The sequence below is a fragment of the Eublepharis macularius genome, chromosome 1 (genome assembly GCF_028583425.1).
Source record: "Eublepharis macularius isolate TG4126 chromosome 1, MPM_Emac_v1.0, whole genome shotgun sequence".
NCBI lineage: Eukaryota > Metazoa > Chordata > Lepidosauria > Squamata > Eublepharidae > Eublepharis > Eublepharis macularius.
The window spans coordinates 24,833,486-24,859,407 of record NC_072790.1 but is presented as its reverse complement, the minus strand read 5'-3'; the positions used below and the strand labels follow the sequence as shown (position 1 = coordinate 24,859,407).

At 41.4% G+C, this 25,922-nt stretch overlaps 1 protein-coding gene across 1 annotated transcript; it reads right to left on the bottom strand.

Annotated features, from left to right (window-relative positions):
* Positions 1-3,654: 3,654 nt before the first annotated feature.
* LOC129327046 (cytochrome P450 2K4-like) lies at positions 3,655-25,598 on the bottom strand. The gene is made up of 9 exons (XM_054975471.1): positions 25,182-25,598; positions 22,050-22,212; positions 21,016-21,165; positions 19,988-20,148; positions 17,052-17,225; positions 12,104-12,251; positions 6,771-6,955; positions 5,686-5,827; positions 3,655-4,135 (listed from the first exon to the last, which is right to left on the bottom strand). Exons 1-9 carry the CDS (start codon positions 25,362-25,364, stop codon positions 3,948-3,950), a joined length of 1,494 nt encoding a protein of 497 aa, XP_054831446.1. The 5' UTR covers positions 25,365-25,598; the 3' UTR covers positions 3,655-3,947.
* Between the last annotated feature and the right edge of the window lie 324 nt (positions 25,599-25,922).

Genomic DNA, 25,922 nt, shown 5'->3' with positions numbered 1-25,922 from the left:
CCTGGCCATTCAGGGCCAAAAATGGCAAAAGGGGCTGAAAATGGCTGAAAAGGGGCCCAAAATGGTCAGAGTTGTGCCGCTGCTGAGTGGGAGAGTGAACCACCACCCACCAGAGGCCCACCCAATTTGGGCCGTTTCGGCCCCAATCCAGGCTGAAACAGGCCCCAAATGGCTGAGAGTCAGATGGGAGGGGCAACCTGTCATGTGACCTCTTTGGGGAACTACTGGAACTGCGTTCCAGCGTGTTCCTCCTCAAAATGAGTTCTGGAGATAAGCATGGCTGGATATTAAGAATGTGGCAAAGCACAGAAACTGTAGTACATGGGAGGCGTTGTAAACCCAACTGCAGGGGAGAGGTCCAGGTCTTCTTTAGACACTCCAGGTGCTGGCTGTAAAGTGAATCTCTGCAGGAGACGTGCAAAGAACAGGAAGAGCTCCATTTTGGCAAGGGTCTCACCAGCACACATTCGCTGACCTGTAACAGTGCAGATGTGGCAGGGAAGCCCTGTTTATTTAACTTCATTATCATACAGTGATATCATTTTCCCCATGGAATGATGCCTCGTAATAATTTATCATAAAACATCAAACACCAAATATGAAAGCAGAGTAAAATACATAATAACACAAAGCTTAAGTGTAAGGAGGAATAATGCTAATCTTTCTTGAAAGAACAAGTGGAAAATAACCATCTAGGATATAATTCTTTCAAGTGAATGGACTTGGATACCCGATCTATTAATTAACTCCACAAAATAACTGTAAAAGAAGTTACCTGCAGAAAAAAGGCATGAAGGCATCTCTCTTTACGAACTTTCATATAGCACAGAATACACTAATAGAACAATATGAGTTCCCTGCAAAGTCCAAGCAACGTGTTATTAAAGAAAATGAGGACAGCCATCAAAGTCACAACAATCTTTCAATCAAATTTTTTTAAATTGCCATCCCGCATAGTGAATTAGGTAAGAATTCAAGTGCAAGGAAGTCAAGACAGAAATTTGACTTTAATGGTGAATGTTTAAAAGGATGAAAATTTAAAGATTCTGAAGAGAAATGGAACATGATCCAGCCAAGTCAGTTATGTTTCATCCCACATTATTTCCATCAGAAAGTTAAGATAGAACTTATGGTCTGATTGCACGTTACAAAAACCCAACGAGTTCTATTTCATCTTTGTAACTTTTCACAGGTGTGATTAGATAACATTTTGACAAACTTAAAATGAAGTGATGGTTCATCAGGAACTACAATGCCAAGACCACGGCTATACAGCCCGGAAAATCCACAACAACCATCGTTCTCCGGCCGTGAAAGCCTTCGACAATATATTAAAATGAAGCGTTTCCTTGTGTCAATGAGAGACGCCTCATTTGTAAACCTTACTGTTGGGAGGAAAAAAAGTATATTTGAACACGTTTCTCCTTCTTTAAAACAATTTTCCAATACACCTGATTTCTCTTTATCTGCATCTTCATTAAAAGGTAATAGTGTGTTTTAAAAGAAAAACATATGACTGTTGCTTTAATATTCTTCTTGTAAAAAAAAACCCCAGAGAAATGTTTATTGAAGTGGAAATTAAAGGCAAACTTGACTGCCTGGGAGATTGTGGCTCTTTGTTTACGAGGAGGTGTGAATTCTCTTCCTGTATCTTACAAGTAAACATGAGTTTGAGAGAAACACCCAGATGACACCTCGGGGGAAGCTGCTTGGGAAGGTGCCCAGCTCACAGGCCATCATCCACTCCGAGGTGGCAGGGCAACCACAGAGTGATATAATATCACTTGCCATCTCGTACTTTGCTCCCAGCAAGTGGGCTGGGAAGCAGTGCCATTGGACAGCAGACAGGTCATCTGATGGCTGGATCCATGCCCGATGCCTTGTCAGTGGATGTAATCAATAAAGGTGTGGCCATGTTTTCTCCAGCCTTAGAATCATAGAATCATAAAATCATAATTTCTGGTTTACATAGGGAACAATACCAATCCCACAATCTGATTTGTGATTTCTGACAAACCGCCATGAACTTTAAGATGGTTCGTTTGGTTCATTTTTTGGTTCATCACTGCAGACAACCTAGTGCCGATCAATCAGTTTCCTAGGCAACAGGGGATAGACTTCCTGCAGACCTTCCGCTGACCCGGAAGTGATGATTTTCTGACCTGGATATGATGTTCTCATGAACCAAATGAACTGGTTTGCGAACCAGGGGCAAGTTCGTGAAAGTTTGTAGTTTCTGGTTCTTGAAATTTGACAAACCACGAACTGCATGGTTCGTTTTTTTTCCAGTTCGTGCCCATCTCTAATTAGGTATACTCCTTTCTAGCCACCCCTCTCTTTCCCCCTTCTACCCTGGCACAATGCACCTGACCTGCCTGTAAATGATTCTAAATCATTCTCATTTTCTTTTTTTATATGGGGTTGTTGTAAGAGGATGAAATCATCCAGGTTTCCCCCCAATGTATTTCTCCTTTTAAAAGTGAGAAAATCTTTATCAAATCCATTATTCAAAAAATGAGAAGGGGCAGAAAAGGGTAAGCTCTGTTTTATCATAATCATTGTAGAATAAGAAGTTTAATTTATGCACTGGATGGTTCCTGGTTCTAAGTTAAACAAGTCCCTCAAAATGGAAAAAAAATTACCTTCCTTCTTTTAACTAAGGTTTCTGAATGAATATCATTATAAAATAAGCAAGTGAAAACCCTCTAGCACCAAGACTGAACAAACTCTATTTGCACACGTACAGTGAAATCCTAAGAAGAGTTACACCAGTCTAAGCCCATCAAAATCAATGGGCTTAGACTGGAGTAACTCTGCTAAGAATTTCACTGTTAGTACGTTGTGTGCAGTTCTTTGATTCCAAAAATTGTCAGTTTGAACATAAATATTCCAAGATAAATTGTTGCATGATTTTTCTTGTAAAATCTTTCAATTGTTGCAGATCTGCCATTTTTAATGTTATTACAATGGTTTGTTGCACTTAATGAGTGGGGTATCCTATCTGGGGGTGCACTCATCATGGGTTCAGAACACACACACACACAGTGAGCACGTGGCAGCACAGCCTCATTATAAGGCTAAACTTGTCATGGGGCAGAACTGGCATCTCTGCCTCAGAGACAACAGCTTAATGGCTATCTCCAGAAGTGAGACAATAAAATGGGAAAGGCTTGACTAAACTTTTCTGCGTGATACTAAAGGTAAGAAAAGTGACCGATGACCCACGATTGTTGGACAGGAAGGTCTTTCAGATCCCTGAGTAATCTGATTAGGAAAGTGGACAAGGGAATATCAGAAGGCTGTGGAGGAGATTAACTCCAAAATTCCTGGAAGACCTCTTTCGTCTTAAGTTTTTGCACATCTCCAGGGGCGGGGTAGCTAGCCAGTCTTGCCTATGACTCACATTCCAGTGATTTTCCAGCCAGATTGGGAACTGTTTTGCCTAGCCAGGCAACGGGCCACATGTTTGAAACACATGAGGAGAGGGAGTTATGATACAGCCGTATATCAAAAGATGCAGATTTACCCCTTTTACAAGTAGATAAAGAAGAAATATAAAGATTAAAATGTAATAATAAGGCAATACTGTAAGAAATAATAGAATTTACAGTCAAAGTTGTATTAGGAGAAAGTATAAGATTTGGAGAATTAGAATGTTGATATAAGCAAGTTTAATGAAAAGCTGTAAAATCCTTTGACTCCCTTTCTACCCTTTTATCTGTTTTTTCATTCTTTCTTACTTTCTATCTATCTGAAATAACAATAAAATATATATTTTTTAAAAAGTTGCTGATTTATATTTTAAAAAAAGTTGCAGATTTGTGACAAAGCATAGAATGATTCTGTCAGGGGTCTACTGCTCTAAAGTAGCAGGCAGCAAAGGGTGGTGATGTGCTACACAACACAAGGGTCAGTTGTGGCAGCAGAGAAAGATGAGAAAATCAGCCTTATGCACGTGGCAAAGCACAGATATGGTAGGGTATCGGAGGTGTACTAAACCCAACTGCAGGGGTCAGGTCCAGGTCTTCTTTAGACATCCCAGGGGCTGGCTGGAAAGTGAATCTCTGCAGGAGACTTGCAAAGAACAGGAAGAGCTCCATTCTGGCAAGGGTCTCACCAGCACACATTCGCCGACCTGTGATAATGCAGACGTAGGAGGGAAGCCTGGTTTATTTAATTTTTACATATTTTCATATGGCTGTCTCATGGAATGATATCCATACCCAACATAATTTGCCATAATCCCCCGGAAGTTAACACAAGACTAAAATCCACTGACATGATAAATATTATTTGGAGGAATACCAATAATAATGAAACATGAAGTGTTTCCAGCACAAATCACACAATGATGGTAATCAAGGATATATAACAACAACAACAACAACATTCAATTTATATACCGCCATTCAGGATGACTTAACATCCTTTCAGAGCAGTTTACAAAGTATGTTATTATTATCCCCACAATAAATACCCTGTTAGGTGTGTGAGGCTGAGAGAGCTCCAAGAAGCTGTGACTGACCCATGGTCACCCAGCTGGCTTCAGGTGGAGAAGTGAGGAATCAAACCTGGTTCTCCAGATTAGAGTACTGTGATCTTAACTAGGGGTGTGCAAGGCCTGCCTGTTTCAGTAAACCTGATTCGGTTTTCAGGGGATACCGACTCGACAAGCTGTTTTGGTATTCGCATTTCAGCTTGATTCAGCCATTCTTTTCTATGAGAAAACCTTCTCCCAGCTTCCCAGGAGACTGGGGGGGATTTTCTGTCTGCATCACACCAAACTTGGTGGAGACCTTCTCCTAACTCTCCTCTAAGTACCCCCCCTCAAGTTTCAGAAAGATTGAACTTTGGGGGGGGCATGTTATGCCCCCCCAAACAAGGTGCCCCCATCTTTCTACACTCTCCATGGTTCTCTATGGGGAAAAACAAGTCATCTTTCTAGGTGGCTTGGGGTGGCATTTTGCAAGCAAATTGCACCCAACTTTCAGGGGCCCTGCTCCCACCTGTCCTCCCACCCTCCACCAAGTTTCAGGCAGATTCCACTTTGGGGGGTCATTTTATGGCCTCCCAAAGAAGGTGCCCCTATCCACCTCCATTCCACTATTCCCTATGGGGGAAATAAGAGAGGCTTCATTACACAGCAGGGGGGCACACCAAAGGGCGTGCCAGCAGTATCTTACACAAAAATAACACAACTCACTTCACTGCTTTAGGTTACACAGTAGGAGGGCACAACAGGGCATGAAAGCAGTCTACTACACAAAATAACACAAATCACTTCACCATTTTTTCTTTCTGAAACTTGGGGAGTAGTTAGAGGAGAGTTAGGGGAAGGTCTCCACCAAGTTTGGTGTGATTCAGACAGAAAATGCCCCCCCCAGACACCTGGAAAACCGGGAGAAGATTTTCTCATTGAAAACAATGGCCAAATCATTTTGGTAATCTCTGTTTCGGTATTACCAAAATTTTTCAGTATTCAGAAAAAGTTTCAGTAATATTGAAAAAACCCGAAACGGCCCTGATTCGGTAACTTTAACCTAATCAGAATACCGAATTGCACACCCCTAATCTTAACCAGTATACCAAACTGGCTCTTAACCACTACACCAAACGATTAAAAACTAAAGGTAAATAAGAAAATAGACTACAATAACAAAAAATGATAAGTATAAAAGGAGTTACCTGCAGAGAAAGGCATGAAGGCATCTCTCTTTACAAAATTTCCTTCAGAATCAAGGAAATGACCAGGATAGAATTTATAAGGTTTTTCCCACTGAGATTCATCATACAGCACGGAGTACAGTAATGGAATAATATGTGTTCCCTGCAAAGTCAACGAGACGAGTAATTAAAGAAAATGAAGATAGTATATCAAGTAACTAGCTATCCTTCTGACTAAGAAAATCCCATTCCACAAACTGAATCACATGGGGAAACAACTGCAAGGAAAGCAAGATAACCAACTAAGTTGGTTGGCCAAAGTTTACAAGAGTTTGAAGTTTTTGGCACAATCCAAGTAACGTTAGACATGTTTTTGACACATTCCAAGTAACGTTAGACATGTTCAATGAGCTGTACATGCATTTCATTAACTGGATCTCATCTTCCATGGAGTTTTTCCCCCAGTTTATATACGACCCTTCAGGACAACACCCACTCAGAGCGATGGTTGTTGTGGGTTTTCCGGGCTGTATTGCCGTGGTCTTGGCATTGTAGTTCCTGACGTTTCACCAGAAGCTGTGGCTGGCATCTTCAGAGGTGTAGCACCAAAAGACAGAGATCTCTCAGTGTCACAGTGTGGAAAAGATGTTGGCAGATCATTTGTATCTACTCAGGAGGGGTGGGGTTGAGCTGAGTCATCCTGTGAGAGTTTCCCAGGGTGTGGAATGCTAATGGCGGGAGGCTTCACTATATCCTGAGGAGGTTCTTTTGCATATGGATTGGTGCTTGATGTGCTAATCTTCTCTGCAGGGCTATTGTCGGGTATACATCACTCAGAGCGGTTTACAAAGTATGTTATTATGGCAATCACCCTGTGAGGTGGGTGGGGCTGAGAGAGCTCTAAGAAGCTGTAACTGACTCAAGGTTACCCTGCTAGTTTCAAGCAGAGGAGTGGGGAATCAAACCTGGTTCTCCAGATTGGAGCCCCACAGCTCTTAAACACTACACCAAACTGGCTCTCTCTGGAGTTATAGTGTTGGTTGCAACAAATGCACCGATATTGCTATATTCAACTGAGCAATGTATGTAAATCTAAATATGTTCACCTTTGGAATGAAGTAGCCTCCCAGAGTGACATCCGCTGTGGTGGCATGGGGCACGTTTGTAGGGAGAATATTAGCAAACCTCTGAACTTCATGAACCACAGCATCGGTGTACGGCAGTTTGGCTCGGTGTTCAATCCGTGGTTCAGCGGACCCAATGACCTTTGTTATCTCTTCTTGCACTCTCTCTGAGAAAATAGAACAATTTTTCATCACTAAAGAAATGTTCTGTTTCAGATATCCAATTATTCTCTAAATATCTCGGGCCCATCTTAATTATTATGGATGCACCTGGCATTCTTGAAAAACTGTTGTCAGACAGCACTCAGGAATGCAGTGTTGGAGAGGGCCTCCGTTTTCAGCCTTGGAAGATGATTCCCAATAGAGTTCGAGAAAACGAGAGAAACAGTGTGAAACCCACTTGGCAGTTTTTAATTTGGGAAAGGAGGACATTGAGCAGAAGGCTTTAAGGAGCGGAGGGATTTTTTCCTGGGAGTCTGATGTGGGATTAATAGAGATCTTGATTCTTGCCACTTGGAGAGTATTGTTTGGTTTGGCAATCAAAATAATTATCCATTTTTAGTCTACGTTGGGCTCTCACCTATAGCAAAACCAAATTACACAATCTGGTTTATGTCCTAGGAAGTACTAACAGAACAGTGATTTCCCTATGTTCTTCCTCCACCCGGGACATTACTTTTGGGCCCCAAAAAGATTGTTTTTCTGGTCATGGGATTCCATCAAGGAATAGTCACTTGGGTGGGGGAGCTTTGTAGAGTACAAACTCATAGAGTACAAACTATTGTTTAGACAAAACTTGAAAACACATACAATTACTGATCTTAATATCACCATTCTTCAGCAAGCGATAAATTTAAAGGGAAATTCAAGTATGAACCTGCAAGATGTCTGGTATCAGCTCACTGGGCCTTAACAAAGACTTGAGATTCTGCAGTCATTACTTGCTGTCAGTCAATTTATCAAAACTATGGAGTCCGTCTTGTTCCCAATTAGTGCTATTGTGCTATTGTGAATCATCTGCGTACTTTTCTTAATTACATTTACATTTTGTGGCTACTTTGCACCCTGTGCTTCTTCCGTTTCATAGCCCTTTGACTGTGTTGTTTACATTTTTAAATTTATGATCTTTTATCTATCTATTAACAAAAGTTTCTGCTGGAATAAAAGATTGTTGCTTTTAAGGTTCCTCTAGGCTCCAGTTTATTTAAACATTGTCTCACTATCCCCACACTTTATTTAATAAATTTAATTAATTAATTAATTAATTAATTAAATTATTTCATTTACACCCTCCTTTCCCCCCCCCGCATGGGCCCAAAGCAGCTGACATTGTTCTCTTTTCTTCCTTCTTATCGTCGCAAACAACTCTTGTGAGGTAGGTTAGGCTGAGAATGTGTGATTGGCCCAAGGTCACCCAGCAAGAGTCCAAACTAGAATGAAGATTGGAACTGGGATCTCTCTTATAATTACTACGCCGCCATCATGGTACCTTCAAATTCTGAGCTAATATATTGATACCAAGAGGCGTAGAGTGGTAAGCACTACTAAGCAGCAGTACTGCAGCCTAAGCTCTGCTCACGAACTGAATTTGATCCCGGTGGAAGCTGGGTTCACATAGTGGCTCAAGGTTGACTCAGCCTTCCATCCTTCCAAGGTCGGTAAAACAAGTACCCAGGTTCCTGGGGGTAAAGTGTAGATGACTGGGGAAGGCAATGGCAAACCACCCTGTAAAAAGTCTGCCAAGAAAACGTCATGATGCGACATCCCCCCATGGGTCAGTAGTAACTCGGTGCTTGCATAGGGGACTACCTTTTCCTTTACCTATCTTGATACCATAAGTCAGCTTCCACGTTCCCATGATTTCTTAAGAATACAGCGTTGAATGGAACTCTCCCATTCACCTCTAAGTTCAGGGTAGAACTCCGTGTGCACAAGGGATGCCTGCAAAAAAGCTACCTCTTCCATTAAAGTAAAGCAGGAGCTGCTTTGGTGTGAGTGTACATCAGGGCATTCATACTGCCCTTCACCACTGCACAGATTTGGAAGCAGCACCTAATGGCTGAAACGTGGAACAAAGTGCAATGCAGGGGAGAGACTATGGTTATCCCAATTTTCAAAGATGACGGTGGTCAGCTCAGAAGTGGCTAATTTGCGTGAGAATGTTTGTAGTGTGCCTTTTGAGTGTCATGAATTGGAGTAAAAAAGTGGATGGCAGCAAACTTTAAACGGAATGGATGTTTGAATGCCTGTTTCCCCTCCCCCCCGTTTAATATTCACAGACAAACATAAGTTTCCTGAAATGCACAACTTCTATTTAGGAGTACCCACTCTGGGTTGGGGTACTCATCCCATAGGGCCAAGCTACAAGTTACAAATGACACTTGAATGGCAAGTGAACAGACTCACATGCATTCCTCCCTGTTCACTTGCGCTCCACTTGCACTCCCCTCAATCATGTAGTTCAAGTGTCATTCATCACTTGCAGCTTGGCCCATAGAGATCAGTAATTCCTTCCACAGAGGACAGGACTTCATGGCAAGCTCACTTCTGATTTTAATTTTGCTGATCCAGGTGAAGAGATGTTTCCTTGTTGCATACTGAGAGCCAAACTAGACATAAGAGGGCTCTTATGTTTAACTTAGAGTAAGTGAGACTTTGAAAACAATATATATTTGTTGCGGAGAAAATCGGAACTCAATTTCTAGTTTAGTTTTAATCTTTTTCTTTTCTTATATTTTTATACTGTTTTTTCCTTTATTATTATTAGCTACTTGTCTTGTTATTCTATGTTTATATATATTGTCAGTGGGTTTTTTTTTAGAATATTGTGACTATTATCTTTTGTTTATACTTTTTATGTTTACTATTTATAGTTTAAATAAAGAAAATTCTTACTCAGAATGAATGGTCACTCAGGCGGGGGAGCTTCAATGAGGAGGGGGAAGGGAGTGAAATCAGAACAACACCCCCTCCCCCCAAATCTGTATGTTTGTCTTGGAAGCCTCATAGAGAACAAACTAATGTTTAAACAAAACTTGAAAACATATATTGGTACTTTTCACACTCGGTTTTAGAGCGTGTTTGTACCTGTTCCACATCTCATGTTTGCAAGTTTTTCACACTTTCAAAGCAGTCATGGGACACAGTCCCACTTTTTGTCTGCTGTATCCCCGATTTTTCCCCCTGCAGACATACCATGATGTTTTTTTAAGTCCAGTTGGCAGCTGCCCGTATTTTGCTAATGTGAACACTTTTGCCCCCTTTTTGCTTCTCTCCCCCCCCTCCTTTTCCCTGGGAGCTGATTGGTTTGTGCAGAATTAACCACTCCCACCCTCCTCAGCTCTCTGAACTCCTTGTCCACCATTTTTTTTTTGTAAAGCGAGGTGAGGGTCATAAGGCTGCCTCTCCGTTGGTTTCCTTTCTCCTGGTATGCATGCTGTTTTATTTTTTTTCAAAAGCCAGGAATGATTCCTAAGCTTGCTGCTAATTCCCTGCTAGCTTTAAAATCAAGGAAAGTGTTAAATAGCTGCTTTCTCCTTCCTCCCTCAGGGTATGCACATGTACTTTTTTTTTTTTAAAGACAAGAATGGGTTGTAATGTTACTGCACTTTCTTCCTGGCTTTAAAAGCCAGGAAAGGATTAAATGGCTGCTTTTCCCTCCTTCCCAGGCATGTTTCAGACTTTGACAAAGAGAAAAAAAACCCCAAGCATTTTGCACAGCCCTTTGGAAACAAGCCTCAGCTTGCCAGGAGGGGATGAATTGGCAGCATTTTAACCCTTTCCTGGCTTGATTTAAAAAATAAATAAATGAGAGTGGTACATGTTTTCCCCCAGAACTCTGCCACCAATTGCCTCACCAGTGGGCAGGGGATAGTCCAATCAGAAAAAAGCAAGGGAAGGGTTCCAACATTGCAACATTACTACGCATGCTCAATTTTTTAAAAAAAAAGTATGACGTGAATTGCAAGGCCCCGAAAGCCCGAAACTGCACCGAGGCTTTAAAGTGAAATGAAGCACAGACGCCAAATCGAAACTGCAGTGTGAAATGAATGGGTGCAATGCCTAAGCCATTGCGATTGGGGCGAATGCTCATAAATGGTGGTTTAAACCGTAAGTGCAAAAAGGGCCATTGTTACTAATCTAAATATCACAATTCTTCAGCAAGCAATAAATTTAAAGGGCGACTCTGGCATGAACCTGCAAAAAGACTGGGATCCTCTCACCAGGAATTCATAAAGCCTCGGGATTCTCCAGTCATCATTACTTGAAGTGAGTCAGTTTAGCAAAACTATAGAGACTGTGTTATTCCCAATTACTGCTATTGTGAATTGTCTGTGTACTTTTCTTAACCACATTTACATTTTTTGTGGTTAGTTTGCACCCTGTGTGTCTTGTATTTCATAGCTTGTTGACTGCGTTGCTTACATTTTTAAGTTATGTATCTATTCACAAAACTTTGTACTAGAATAAAAAATTGTTGCTTTTAAGGTGCTACTAGACTCTAGTTTATTTATACTTTATCACACTATCTCTGCATTATTTATTTATTTAAAATTTTGATTTAATTATTTAATTTCTTTCATTTCTATCCTCCTTTCTTCCCAGCGGAGACCCAAAGCAACTTACCTAATTCTCTTGTCTTCCGTCTTATCCTCGCAATGACTTTGTGAGGAAGGTTAGACGGAGAATGTGTGGCTGACCGAAAGTCACCCAGTAAGAGTCCATGGTTGAAGGGGGATTCAAACTGGGATATCTCTTATAATCCCTATGCCACCATGATGGTACCTTATAATTCTGGGCTAGTATATTGATACCAGGCAGTCACTTCCCACCCATGATTTCTTGAGAATTCAGCGTTGAATGGAACTCTCCCATTCACCTCTAAGTTCAGGGTAGAACTCCGAATGGATACGGGATGTTTGCAAAAAGTTACCTCTTCCATTAAAGTAAAGCAAGAGCTCCTTTGGTGTGAGTGTACATTAAGGCATTAATATGGTCCTTCACCACTGCGCAGATTTGGAAGTGGCACCTAATGGCTGAAACTTGCAAAACAATGTAAAGCTTGGGAGATACTGTGGTTATCCCAGTTTTCAGAAATGGTTAATTTATCTAAGACAGTTGGTAAAGTGTGAATGTGGTGAACCGGAGTAAAAAAGTGGGAGGCAGCAGGAACTATAACTCACTGGTACTTCCTGCTCTCCCTCATTCAGATAACAATGGAAGCAACCTAAGTTTTTGTTCTGTTCTTATTGCTATGCATAAGTGGAATCAAGCTGTCCTAGAATAATGAAAGCCAATGGACAGAAAGAACTCACTCTGGATTTCAGGGTACTTCATCATCAGCAACAGAGCCCAACGCAAAGTAGTTGAAGTGGTCTCCGTGCCTGCACTGAATAAATCGTTCACAACAGCTGTTAGGTTTTCATTATGGAAAAATGCATTAATCTTGTTCTGTTTTTTCTCCTAGGGTACAGAAAGAAAGAAAGGATGAAAAGTAAATAATAAATAAATAAACATAGCATACATAGATCCAGAGGAGTTAGCCGTGTTAGTCTGTAGTAGCAAAATCAAAAAGAGTCCAGTAGCACCTTTAAGACTAACCAATTTTATTGTAGCATAAGCTTTCGAGAATCAAGTTCTCTTCGTCAGATGCATGATCCGAACTGGTCAAATATGATCTGAAATCGTGAACTTCCTCACTGTCAATAGCAGTTTCCTGAAAGTTGGGCACCTGTTCGCAGAGTGTCCCTCCATGTGGAGTGGACAGAAATACGTAGGCCGTGCTGTCGACTTCTGTGCTGATGGCTGCGCTGGCGATCTGACGAAGAGAACTTGATTCTCGAAAGCTTATGCTACAATAAAATTGGTTAGTCTTAATAGCATACATATGTACATATGAAAATAAATATCAAGAGGAACCTGAGGATTTCACAACACTGATGCACTGACTAATCCTCTAGGCATTCCCTTTACACTAGATGAAAAAGAGCTACAAATAGACAATATCTTTGTTATCCATCAAACCTTGAGAAGAAATAATATGTCAGACAAGTGCTGGAAATGTAAAAAACATGAAGGATCATTATATCACATGTGGTGGACATGTGAAGTAGCTAAACAGTACTGGGGAGAAATAATTGAAGTAATAAATGAGATTTTACAAATACAAATAAATAAGAACCCAGAACTGTTGCTACTGAACTTGGGAATGGAGACAGTTCCAATGCAGCACAGAACATTGTTATTTTACATGACAGCAGCGGCAAGACTTTTATATGCGCAGAAATGGAAGACACAAGAAATACCAACTGTAGAAGACTGGATTTACAAATTGCTGTACATGGCAGAAATGGACAAAATGACAAGGAAACTTAAAGATCTTGACCTAGGGCAATATATTGTTGATTGGGGGAAACTGAAACAATTTCTGGAAAAAAAATGGGATGTAAAAGGAGAACTGTGGCAGTTTGAAAATTTTTAAAGAATAGTGTTGTAATGATAAGAGAGAAGGGATCTTACCATTTAGGGGGAATGTAATTATAATCTAAGCTTATATAATGTTTAAGGGGATTTTACATTGAATATATGGGATAATGAGAAGGGGTAAACAGATATCTCGATGAGGTATACTATACATGATACATGACATAAAACAACGGGTTAGTAGATCAGACTCTATATATAATATGATATGTGGCTGTGTTGTGTGGTGATGTGTGCTGTGCTACATTGGTGGCATAGCATACAACATATATATAATATATTACTGTGATATATACTATATTGATAGTGTATTTGATGGAGTATATGTTGAAAAGAAAATAGAATAAGTTTAAAGTAAGAGATAGGGTGATCTTTGTTATATATTATATTAGTATGTTATATTGAGTTGAGATATACTATATTAATAGTAGGTTTGATAGAGGTTATGTAAAAATAAGAATGTGCTTAGAATAAGAGATATTGAATTAGAGTTGGTAGGGAAATATAAATGAAATAGATTTAAGTAATAAGAAAGGCTAGGGGTTGGAAAGCTGTTGGAAGTCAATAGGGAGGGGGGAGGAAAAGGGTGGGGGTTAGAGCAGGGGGCAAAATGGGATTATTTGTGTCAAATTTGCAAAATTTTCTTTGTTTTACCACTCGCTAATAAAAATTTTCATCCATCGAACCTTGAGAAGAAATAAAGGAACAAGAGTAAAGAAGGTGCTCTTGTTCCTTCTATATTGTTGAAGGCTTTCATGGCCGGAGAATGATGGTTGTTGTGGATTTTCCGGGCTGTATAGCCGTGGTCTTGGCATTGTTCCTGACGTTTCGCCAGCAGCTGTGGCATCTTCAGAGGTGTAGCACCAAAAGACAGAGATCTCTCAGTGTCACAGTGTGGAAAAGATGTTGGCAGGTCATTTATATCTACTCAGGAGGGGTGGGGTTGAGCTGAGTCATCCTGTAAGAGTTTCCCAGGGTGTGGAATGCTAATGGCGGGAGGCTTCACTGTATCCTGAGGAGGTTCCTTTGCATAGGGATTGGTGCTTGATGTGCTAAACTTCTCTGCAGGGCGATTGTTGGGTATAGAGTGTTTTGTTAGCATGGTGTTTTTCAGGACTGGAAACCATGCTCTATTGATTCTTAAAGTCTCTTCTTTCCTGTTGAAATTGTGCTTATGCTTATGAATTTCAATGGCTTCCCTGTGCAGTCTGACAAAGTAGTTGGAAGTGTTGTCAAGTATTTTAGTGTCCTGGAATCGGATACTGTGTCCTGTTTGAGTTAGGCTATGTTCAGCCACTGCTGATTTTTCAGGATGGCCAAGTCTGCAGTGTCTTTCATGTTCTTTTATTCTTGTCTGGATGCTATGCTTTGTGGTCCTGATGTAAACTTGTCCACAGCTGCAGGGTATATGGTATACTCCTGCAGAGGTGAGGGGGTCTCTACTGTCTTTTGCTGAATGTAGCATCTGTTGTATTTTTCTGGTGGGTCTGAATACTGTTTGAAAGCCGTGCTTTTTCATAAGCTTTCCCATCTGATCAGTGATTCCTTTGATATATGGCAAAAACACTTTTCCTGTGGGAGACTGTTTTTCCTTAGTTGTTTGATTTATCCTTGGTTTACTCGCTTTTCTGATTTCATTTCTGGAGTAGCCATTTGCCTGAAGTGCGTGGTTTAGATGATTAATTTCCTCGTTGAGAAAGTGTGGTTCACATATCCGTCTTGCACGGTCTACTAATGTTTTTATTATGCCTCTTTTCTGTTGAGGGCGGTGATTGGAGTTTTTGTGTAAGTACCGATCCGTGTGAGTTGGTTTCCTGTAGACCTTGTGACCTAGCTGAAAGTTTGCTTTGCGGATGACTAAGGTATCTAGAAATGGAAGTTTTCCCTTGGTTTCTTTCTCCATGGTGAATTGTATGTTCAGGTGGATGTTGTTGAGGTGGTCAATTCTTCCTCACCATGGCTCCAAATGATAAAGGTATCATCCACGAACCAGAACCAGACTGTAGGTTTGTGGGGTGCTGATTCTAGAGCTGTTTTTTCAAAAACACCTTGGTCATCCACAAAGCAAACTTGGTCATCCACAAAAGCAAACTTTCAGAGATCTCTGTCTTTTGGTGCTACACCTCTGAAGATGCCAGCCACAGCTGCTGGTGAAACATCAGGAACTACAATGCCAAGAGCACGGCTATACAGCCCAGAAAATCCACAACAACCCTTGTTCCTTTTGTATGAGTAATGAGAATGAAATACTGGACTATTCTAACTCCGGTGTTCTCAATGGTTAAGGCAGTTAAAGATCAACACATACATTCCATCCTCCGTGCATCTTCCTAGTTCACTGTGTAGGTTTTTCACAGAGCAGAAGGAAAAGTGATGATTCTAACATAACAGAAAGTGAAAAATCTTATGATGGATGGGATGGAGTTCAAAGAATAATGAGAGAAAACTTCAATGTATGACAGGTGCCTTTTTGAGATGAGCTGTCATAAGGGTTGCACAATGTGAAGCAACCCTGGGGTCATACTTCAGCCCCTCATGGCATCAAGTTTGCACCAACAGGAATACACCTGCCTTTCCTCACATACATTTATTATTATTAAAAGTATTAAGCGTATTTGCCTTCAAAAGAAAAATATCAGAATTAACAACTCCAATGGTAGAAATATGGAGCAATCTCACATAAAAGCAGAAAATGTTACTCAGTTTGGACACCAAAACAGGCAGTCAAAAAGTAATAGTACCCAAATCAGTCCCCTGGAAGCCATTCCTAGACCAGACCAAATGGCTGCAAAAAGAAAAAGATATTTACTTCACTCATAGAAAGAAAATGGAGTGGATAGGACATTCCACAGCCTTTGGAGCCACCTGCCCAAAAGATCCTCTCATATCACACCACTCCCTCTACATCATAAAAACAGTAGCACAGGAAGAAGAATTTCAATCTGTGCTGAAGATGGCGATCCTTCAGGTATCATAAATGGATGCCATGCTCTCCTGTGTATGTAAAATGATGTCAAGTTGCAGCCAACTCATTGTGACCCTGGGTGGAGTTTTAAAGACAAGAGACTAAAAGAGGCAGTTTGCCATTGCTTACCTCTGCAGAGTGACCCTGGTCTTCCTTGGTGGTCTCCCATCTTCAACTAACCAGTGCCAACCCTCTTTTGCTTCTGAGATCTGGCAAGGGCCGTTTCCACACAGTCTATAAATAGCGTGAGACTCATGGAAGGCTGCTGGCTTCCTCCCGTGATTTTTAACACCATCGGACTACAAAACGCCATAAATCACCGTTTGTGGCGTTTTGTAAACAGATGGCGTCAAAAATCATGCGAGGAAGCAGGCAGCCTTCCGTGAGTCTCTCGCTACTTATAGACAGTGTGGAAATGGCCCAGGTCAGGCTAGCACAGGCCATCCAGGTCAAAGTCACAATTTCCTAACTCATCTGAATTCTCAGCTTACATTTTTTCAAAAAGTAACGGTGTAGCCTTTTTTGTTGCAAAGATATAAGGGGAAAGACAACTGCAGAACTGGACAAAGTGGAACTATGTATCTGCTGTATATTTAACTTGCAGATTTTCTTGTCATGGTGAATTTGCAAAATTTCTTCCTGATCTGCAAGTAATCTCTGGGTCTAGAGAGACAGTTCCTGTAATACATTAACAATGGCTTAAGAGTAGGAAATCCCAGCTAGCTGAAGGCCAGCTGCCTGATCGTTCACATGCAAACAGACTGTGGTAGAGAAAAGTTCACCTCTGATTATTAGCATGTTTTAGAGACCGTTACCTCCTGCTGTCGAGTTAGAAAAGCATCAATAAAGCTCCTCTGATCATTCACGTCCAATTCCTTGAGGTGTTCAATGAAGGTGTCCTGTATGAATTTGTCCAGTTCCATCCAATTCTTATGAATAGTCCTGTGACCACGAAAAAGAAAGCCCAGAGCAGGAAACATATTGTATAGCTAAAAGAGTAACAGACAAGGAAAGAAAAGATTAAGAAAGCCCCAAATCCTATTGCTGAGGCAGAAATCTCAAAGCAATTTTGCTCACAGAGAAAACAACAGTAAAAGTTCCATATTAACCTTGGAACTCTGTCTGATAAATGCAGTTTAATCTATCCAGGAGAGCTAACACATTGCATCAAGTAGGACTTTCTCCGGCATGCCGCATTTGCACCAAACGGCCTGTATCAGGACTGTATTGGGGTCGAATCAGCTCATATCATGCCTGAATCAGCTCTGAATCAGCCAAGTCGGGGCCAAATTGGTCTGGATCAGGCCTGAAAGGGCTTGCTGCAGAGTGAACCAGCACCTCCACACTCCACAGTGGCCCAATCTGGGCTGAATTGGCCTGGAGCAGGCCCAAATCGAGGCTGAATCAGCCCAAATATGGCTGCTGCGGAGTGAGGGCCAAACTACAAGTGACAAAAGGCTGGACGCCTGACACAGGTTGGAGACTAGTCAGCTTCCCTCAAGTTTTGATGGGAAATGTAGGCATCCTGGTCTTACAGCTTGGCTCTCCGACTGCTGTCCAATGGACTTTTCAACTGCCACTTGTTCAACATTCCGCCAAGCTGTCAAAACTTGAGGGAAGCTGACAACTGTCCCACCTGTGTCAGGCGTCACTTGGCTCTGAATCAGTGCTCTCATGCTCTGCAGTGGCCCAATCTGGTCCGAATCAGCCCAAACTGGGCCCCAATCATCAAGATTAAGCCCCCTGCAAAGCACAGGCGCACTCCCAAGGTGGCACGTGGCCACTGCGATGACATCACTGTCATCATGCAGACTGGGATTGCCCCCATGCTGTGCTTGCTCATGAAGGGGAGAAGACAAGGTAGGTGCCAGGCATCAAGCCTTCTGCCTGGAGGGTAGGGGGACCTGGCAAGCCTAAACAGAGGGGAGGAGGGAAAAGAGAAGGGCCAAATAAAAACAATAAAAGTTCATTTGTCTGCCACTCTTCTGGGCAGTTTATTGCATGCCCAGAGCGGTGAACGAAGTCAGCATTGTTATTATCCCCACAATGCAGCTGGGGAGCTGAGGCTGAGAGGAGTGCCCTACCCAGGGCTTTTTTTCTGGGAAAAGAAGTGGTGGAACTCAAGAAGACCGCACAATGACATCACTTTGGGTCAGCTGGAACAAGGGGGGAGTTTTTTAAAGTATAAATTGCCCTCGGCAACTATGGTCACATGGCCAATGGCCCCACCCCCTGTTCTCCAGACAGAGGGGAGTTTAGATTGCTGAGCGGCGCAGAGGGCAATCTAAACTCTCCTCTGTCTGGAGATCAGGGGGCGGGGCCATGGGCCATGTGACCATTTTTAAGAGGTGATGGAACTCAGTTCCACTGTGTTCCCACTGAAAAAAAGCCCTGGCCTTACCCAAGGCCATCTGCTGAGCTCATGGCAGGAGTGACATTCAAACCAGTGAAGTGTGGCATCACAGCCCGACTACTTAACCAATACACTACGTCAGCTCTCAGAAAGAAAGATATTCAAGGAAGGAATCAGGAAAAAAAAGAATGGGGAGGTGAATTTTATTCAACTTATAAAATAAGCTTTAGATCAATTTTCAAAATGTTTAATACATGATAGAATTATAGCTTTCCACTGATACAGGTAAATTGTTTGGCAACAAGAGCAGAATCCTAGGATTCTGGACTGAGGAGAGCTCTAACACGTAAGTCATGGGGCCTAAGAGAAGGCTGACAGCGGAAAATCAAAAATCTGAGCCCAGGACAAAATGAATCCATTTCTCTTCCTCTCACCTGAATGGTGTTCGTGGAGCAAGATGATCTGGCAGAGCATGGAGTCACAGTGAGGAACTCATCCATTTATCAGTGTTTATTTTATTTTTTACTTGTTTACTTCACAGTGCAGACTGTCAGTCTAACAAAGAAAGAACTAGGGGCTGGGATGGAATGAGCAGCAACTTATTCCTCCTACCCTTTGGCCACCTGACATTCTACTAAAAGCTAGTTTATAAACCTTCAGCATTTTCAGTCTCTCCCCCATCCCCTGACCCAGAATTTAAAGGGCTAGAATCGTAGATCTCTCTGCATACAAAGCAGTTCTGCGAAAGCCAGGCTGAACTGAAGGGGAGCTGAACAATGGTATAATGCTTGTGGGGCTGTCATGAAGAAAGCTGGCCTGAAACCCTTCTTCTTGATTGCTGTCTTCACATTGCATGGAGTTTTAGATATGAAAAAGAACACATGCAACCATCTATTTTTGTTTCAAAGTGAATTAGGTTGCCAAACTGTGCCTGGGAACCACCAGGGAGCTTGGGAGGTGGGGATATATGAGGGATGCCGGCAATACGTGACCAACACATCACATCCAAGATAAACAGGAAAACTCTATAGTAAAAACAATACCTTTCCAGTGATTCCTAGAGTGACAAAACATCACTTCCGGGTTTCCCCTGGAAGGAGTGCCATGGCATGTGTGACTCCATCTTTTAAATTTGTTTCTCCTGCTATCTCTCAGAGCGACAGCAGGCAAGAAGAGTTCCCTGCAGGAGATCTCCCACCACAGAAAGAGACCTGGCAAGTCTGGAAATGGCACAGGTTTCCAAGGGCTGCCCCATAAATTGTCCTAAATGTTTCTCAGCTGAAGTTTGGCATCAGCCATGAAGTGCTGTGTTGATGTGAACATGAACGTACACACAGCTCTGCCTGTCCTCCTATTGGCATTTTCAACCATTTTCCAACCAAATTTAAAGTAGTTTACTGTGACTGAGGGGCTTCCGCCAAGCCGGGTATTTTCATCGATCAAGTTCAGTAGTTTCTGAAATGTGGGATCTTCATATTCGTATCGCTTGCCAAGCAATATTGACACGATAATATTGGCAACAGCAGCGTTCATGATCGCAGTATTCTCAAATGGTTTTCCTGTACAGAAGATATTAAAATAACTTTACAATATGGAATGTGGATTGTTATCACTTGGGCCTCATGCATGAGCTTGCATATGCTTGGTTAGTATATGCCTAGGGGCTTGAGGTAAAGTGTCCAGTTTATTATAAAGGATTTCTTTCTTGGTAGCATGTTTTTTTGTCCTGTAAAATATTTGTCATAGGCAGCAGAGATTGTAGAGCTTATGTTTTGTCCTAAACAATAATAACATTAAATAACATTCAATTTATATACTTCCCTTAAAATGACTTAATACCCACTCAGAGTGGTTTACAAAGTATGGCATTATTATCCCCACAACAAAACACCCCGTGAGGTGAGTGGGGCTGAGAGAGCTCTGAGAGCGCTGTGATTGACCCAGGGTCACCCAGCTGGCTTCAAGCGGAAGAGTGGGGAATCAAACCTGGCTCTCCAGATTAGAGTCCTGCACTCATATAACCACTACACCGTGCAATTAGATAAACAAGTGAACTTGTAGTTCTTATTTGAGCACAACAGAAAATGAAAAACCATGTGATGTATTCTCTGCTTTTACATAAGAGTTATTTTGTTTGTACGGCATTTAATGTATATTGAAAATGTATATCGTACTGATGACTAGGCTGATAGAGTTGTTAGTCCACAGCTGTGAAGCTTTGGTGTACATGTGTATCTCTGTGTATCATTTTGTGTAGCTCTGTCTGTTTCTAAATTTTTGTTTATTCTGAGCTTGTTCCTGTTCTCAAATCAAAGGTTTTCAGGTTCCTGGGTTAAAACTGCCATTATAGTAGACTGGACTGCATCAAAATATGTCCTGGATCTTTTTGATGCCTCCCAAATGCAAATATAAAAATGCCTATTCACCTTCAAAAGTTTCAAAATTTTGTATTAGGAAACGGCACTCTTCGACAATTCGGTCCTCTATGGTCCTTTTGCCCATTCCGTAGTCCCTTAATGTGGTTAGCGCAAACCGCCGCATCACTTTCCAGTTCTCACCATGATTAAAAACGATTCCTGAAGAGGAACATTGGCATGCACAACAATTATATGAAGGAATAGCCTCCGTTATCACGGACAGTGTGTTATATGAAAAGTGGTCCAGACCTGACCGTGGTGGAGTGGGGCAGTATGGTTACAAGTGTCGCACTCTTCAGGAAAACCATTTGCTTTCAGAGAAGAACTTTAAGAATGCTATGGGGGAGACTGTCAAAACTTAACCTATTTCTGCCTGTATGACACCAGAACTTGGGGCTCTACTATATCCCACTCAACACTGTCCAAAATATACAGCACTTGGCTCTTCATTCTTTGGTTCTTGGACTATTTAAGACCCATCCTGGTCACAATCAAAAAGAGTTCAGTAGCACCTTTAAGACTAACCAATTTTATTGTAGCATAAGCTTTCGAGAATCAAGTTCTCTTCAAATATTTGACCAGTTTCTGTACCATGCATCTGACGAAGAGAACTTGATTCTCGAAAGCTTATGCTACAATAAAATTGGTTAGTCTTAAAGGTGCTACTGGACTCTTTGATTTTGCTACCACAGACTAACACGGCTAACTCCTCTGCATCCTGGTCAAAGAAGCTAAACATTCATCCACCAGTGGTGACTAATACTGGGAATTGGGGTGGGGGGGTAGGGAAGATGTTCTTAGTTGTACAGAAACACAAAATCAGCCTGCAGCAGAGCTGGAAAGCACTCCCAGGGGTGGCACGAGGTGCTATGCGTTGATGTCACTTCTCAGAAGTGACATTATCGTGCAGCCCGGGAGCACATGCAAGCTTTGTGCATTGTCGTGAACAACACACAAACAGGGAGTGCCATGTCTCCTGCCTCTGACCCAGAGGATGAGGAGACCTGGCAACACTAGCTACATTTCAGAAGCAATGTCCTCACCGTAGCCTTTTTCATAGTCTTGAAATATTGGGACCATGGGCCTCTCTGCAAATGCATCTGCCTGGTTCACCAAAGCCTCCTTTACAGTTTCGTAGCCCGTCAGAACTACCATTTTCTGGAATCCCGTTTGTAGGCTGAAAACCGGGCCATACTGTTTAGAAAGCTGAAATGAAATAAAAGGAAAATGAGAAAAACTTCCTATCACCTGACCTAAACCTTCGCCCAAAGGACATGCTAAACAATGTAGAATATATTTCTTAAGTATAAAAACAAAGAAGCGAGTGCAAGATAAATACATACAGCAACCAGACAATACATCCTCTATGCAATAAAGTTCACGGTCACATTCCCTTTATTGATTCTATTTGATCAACCTTTATTTACATGTAACAAAGATAACAGGATGGTACAGAGAAAAAAGAACAAAATATAATATAAAAATGTTGAGTGATATCAACAGTTATGTTTGAAATTTCTCCTGGCATAGCTTTATAAGAAGTTGTAAAAACTTTGGTACCTTCTCAGTTATACTGGAGAAGAAATCATTTCAAAGACAGTAAATCTTGTGGGAATCAGAAGAAGATTAGCTAAAATACAGCTTAAATATTTAAAATGAATATCGGCATTAAAAGGACAATTGAAAAGAACATGTGGAATTGTCTCGATCCAGCTGGTTTTCTAAAGACGTTCCCTTTATTAAAGCACCCTCCTGAACCAATCAAGTTTAAATAGTTCACAGAATGATAGAAGCATAATACATCCAGATAAAAGGTGATTATATTTAACTGTCTTTTCAAGATCCTCCCAGGTACAGACCCCTAAAAATCTTCTTTTAATAATAATTCCAAGGAGGAAGCAATCATCGTCTGTTGTACATGGGAATCTACTAGCTCCTTCAAGCCAAAATTTAGTTCGGCATGAACTTTTGGAGTCAGAGTTTACTTCCTTAGTTGCATAGAAATGTACATCCATCTAGCTGGGTCATATACTCAGAGAAATGTGTATCTGTGCTCGCATGTTTGTGAACCTGCTATGAACTTTACAGGAACTTTGGATTCTTAACTCAGTTTCACTGCTAACTGTTTGTATGCTCAACTCTTACAGTGTAATTTGTTCCTGCATTAGATTTTTCTGGTTGTTCTACTCTGTTGTTGTTGGCTGAACTTTAAATGAACTGAATTCTTTTTCTGATTAGATCTCTTTTGTTTGTGCCTTGTTTTGCACTGGCCTTTCTCTATAATATACTCTCCCTTCTTCTATGTATTTAGCCCAGCCTTTCCCCTTTAGCCTGCAGTCTTTCCCCTTTGAATTTCTTGTGGTCCTGCACTTGAAATCTGTTCAGGTTAGATGGATTTGCTTAAATCAGCTTTCGCACGCAATCACTCTCTGCACTTCCTCCATGCTAACAGTCCTATTAACTCTTCATATATCATGATAGTTGTGAAATACCAAGTTCTCCTCAGAATGTCCTTATCAGTTCTTCAGCAGCATTCTCTCTCTCTCTCTCTCTCTCTCTCTCTCTCTCTCTCTCTCTCTCTCTCTCTCTCTCTCTTTTTCAAAATAGTATATGAGTTGTCTCATAATTTTTTCAGGACTATGTGCTGGTTTTCCAGTATATTTATAGAATCAATTTCTTCTTATAATTTCTTGCAGTTTTTCCTAATAATTTACCAGGTTCATTATCCAAGTCAAAAAACTTCTGCTTCATACAATCAACAGCTTCTGCTAACGTTTTGGTCTCAACATTGCTATCTCTTGCAAAACTACCAATTTCACATATACCCTGAACTCAATGCAACATATATTGTATTTCTACTTATCTTGTTAATATCTCCTCTTCTGAGGTTCCCAAGTCCCTATATTCTCCAGGCAGGAGGTGGGGGACCCGGGACTTACCTGTTGTACTCTCCACACTCTGTCCCAGAGAGGAGTGAGGAGAGGCATGATGATGTTACTTCTGGGAAGTGATGTCATCATGCCAGCCATGGGTGTGCTCCTGCGCTTTGCATGGGCAAATTCAGTCAATTTCGGGGTCAAAATTTGCCCAGTGAAGCACAGGAGAATGCCCGTGTCTGGCACAATAATGTTACTTCAGGAAGTGATGTCATCACACCCCACTGGGAGCGTGTCAGGTGCGTGCTTTCTTGGGTTGCCTGCTGATGGCAGGTGACCTCTGGGGGGCAACTGGGCAAACTTTCGGGAGATCACCTGCCACTTGCGGACAACTGGGAAGCCAACTTATTCCTTCTCCCTTTTTACTTGACTTGTAGAAATTTGTTGGCATGAAAAACAAAACTTCTTTCCCTGGATCCCAAATTTACACCTCATGGCTTTATGGGGGTGGTGTTAATGCAGATCTAATGTCAGTTATAACCAATGTAATCCTAAGGACACTGTCCTTGCAGTAAGCCACACTGAGTAGATCTGAATAAGATTCTGAGTCAAATTGCTTTGGATTGCACCCTAATTCTTCATGTGGCAATAAAGTATTAAATATTCAAGATCTTGGCTGATCCACTTATACATGATCTTCCTTAGACAAAACTTTTTTATTTGAGCTGTCTTCATTTTTATTATTATTAATGCCTCCCCCAATTAACTCTTGTGAAGCCCTTTCCAACTAGATTACAGATTCTCCAGGAATCTCTCAGATTTTTATCTTCTAGGTTTTTGGGGGAAAGGATTTTTGAAGAACATTTAGTTTGGTTGAAGTTGATAGAGGTCTATCATTTTGTTGTTGGCAGGCACAGTAATGGTTTAGTTCTCTTTATTATTACAGCACTTAGCCAGTACGTTAACCATAAAATTTAAGGAATGGTTTAGTTAACTGAGTTCAGGTATGACAGGTTTTTCAAGGCAAGAGATGAACAGAGATCATTGTGAACCTCTGGACTTCCTTGGTGGCTTCCCATCCAAGTATTAACCAGGGCCAACTCTGCTTAGCAGTCAAGATCTGACAAGATCAGTCTAGCCTGGGACATCGAGGTCAACATCAAGTACATTTTATTAATGCATAGATAATTTTTACGACATAGATTTGTTTCCACATTCATGCTTACCTTTTCCGTGGAGAAGCTGATGGTCTCTCTGCCCTACAAGGCCAGCACAACACAAAAAGAGCAAGAAGCTTACCTTTAACATGGTTCTGTAAGGCCTCTTCAGATCCAATTGGTGGAGGTTTCCTATTAGTGGCAATGGCTTTGGTCCCGGTGGAAGATTTTGGCTGCTGCTGTTCCAGAAATTGCTCATTTTCCAAAGGAATGCAATTGCCAGGGAAAATAGGAACAACACAGAAAGAGGATCCATCCAAGCCATTTCCTATTAATAAAAAGTTGCCTGCAATGGTTGCAGCAAAATTTGCAATAGATTTCGGTCAAGGACGGTGTCTGCCAATGAAATGAAAAACACAAAAGGTTTCTATAGGTTGCAGCCTCATATAAGTTCTCTATCCAGTTTATGAAAACTAGTCCCAGTTTTTTGTGTGTGTACTCCAGCTCTAAAAACCCTATATTTGACTGGCTGGGCGGTATCTAATTCATCAAATGAACACAACACAACTAAACTCTCTTGACTCCTGACAAATGGTTCAGCACACAATATTATCTGGAAGGTTAGTCTAGTTAATTATACACCAAGTCCAAAGTGTAGCATTGCCAAGAAGTAGCTGGATTGCCTACTGAATTTGTACTTAGTGAGAATTTTTCAAAAGTTGAACATGCCTTTCTGAACTGTTGTCCCGTTGAACACAAGGCAAATATCTTAAAAGAAACGGGAGGGACTGCCCCCATTTCATCCTCTCTAGATACCAGGGATGCAGACGGAGGGAGATCTGCTTTGGTCCGTAGTGCAACTGGAGTCATCATCACTGGAGCT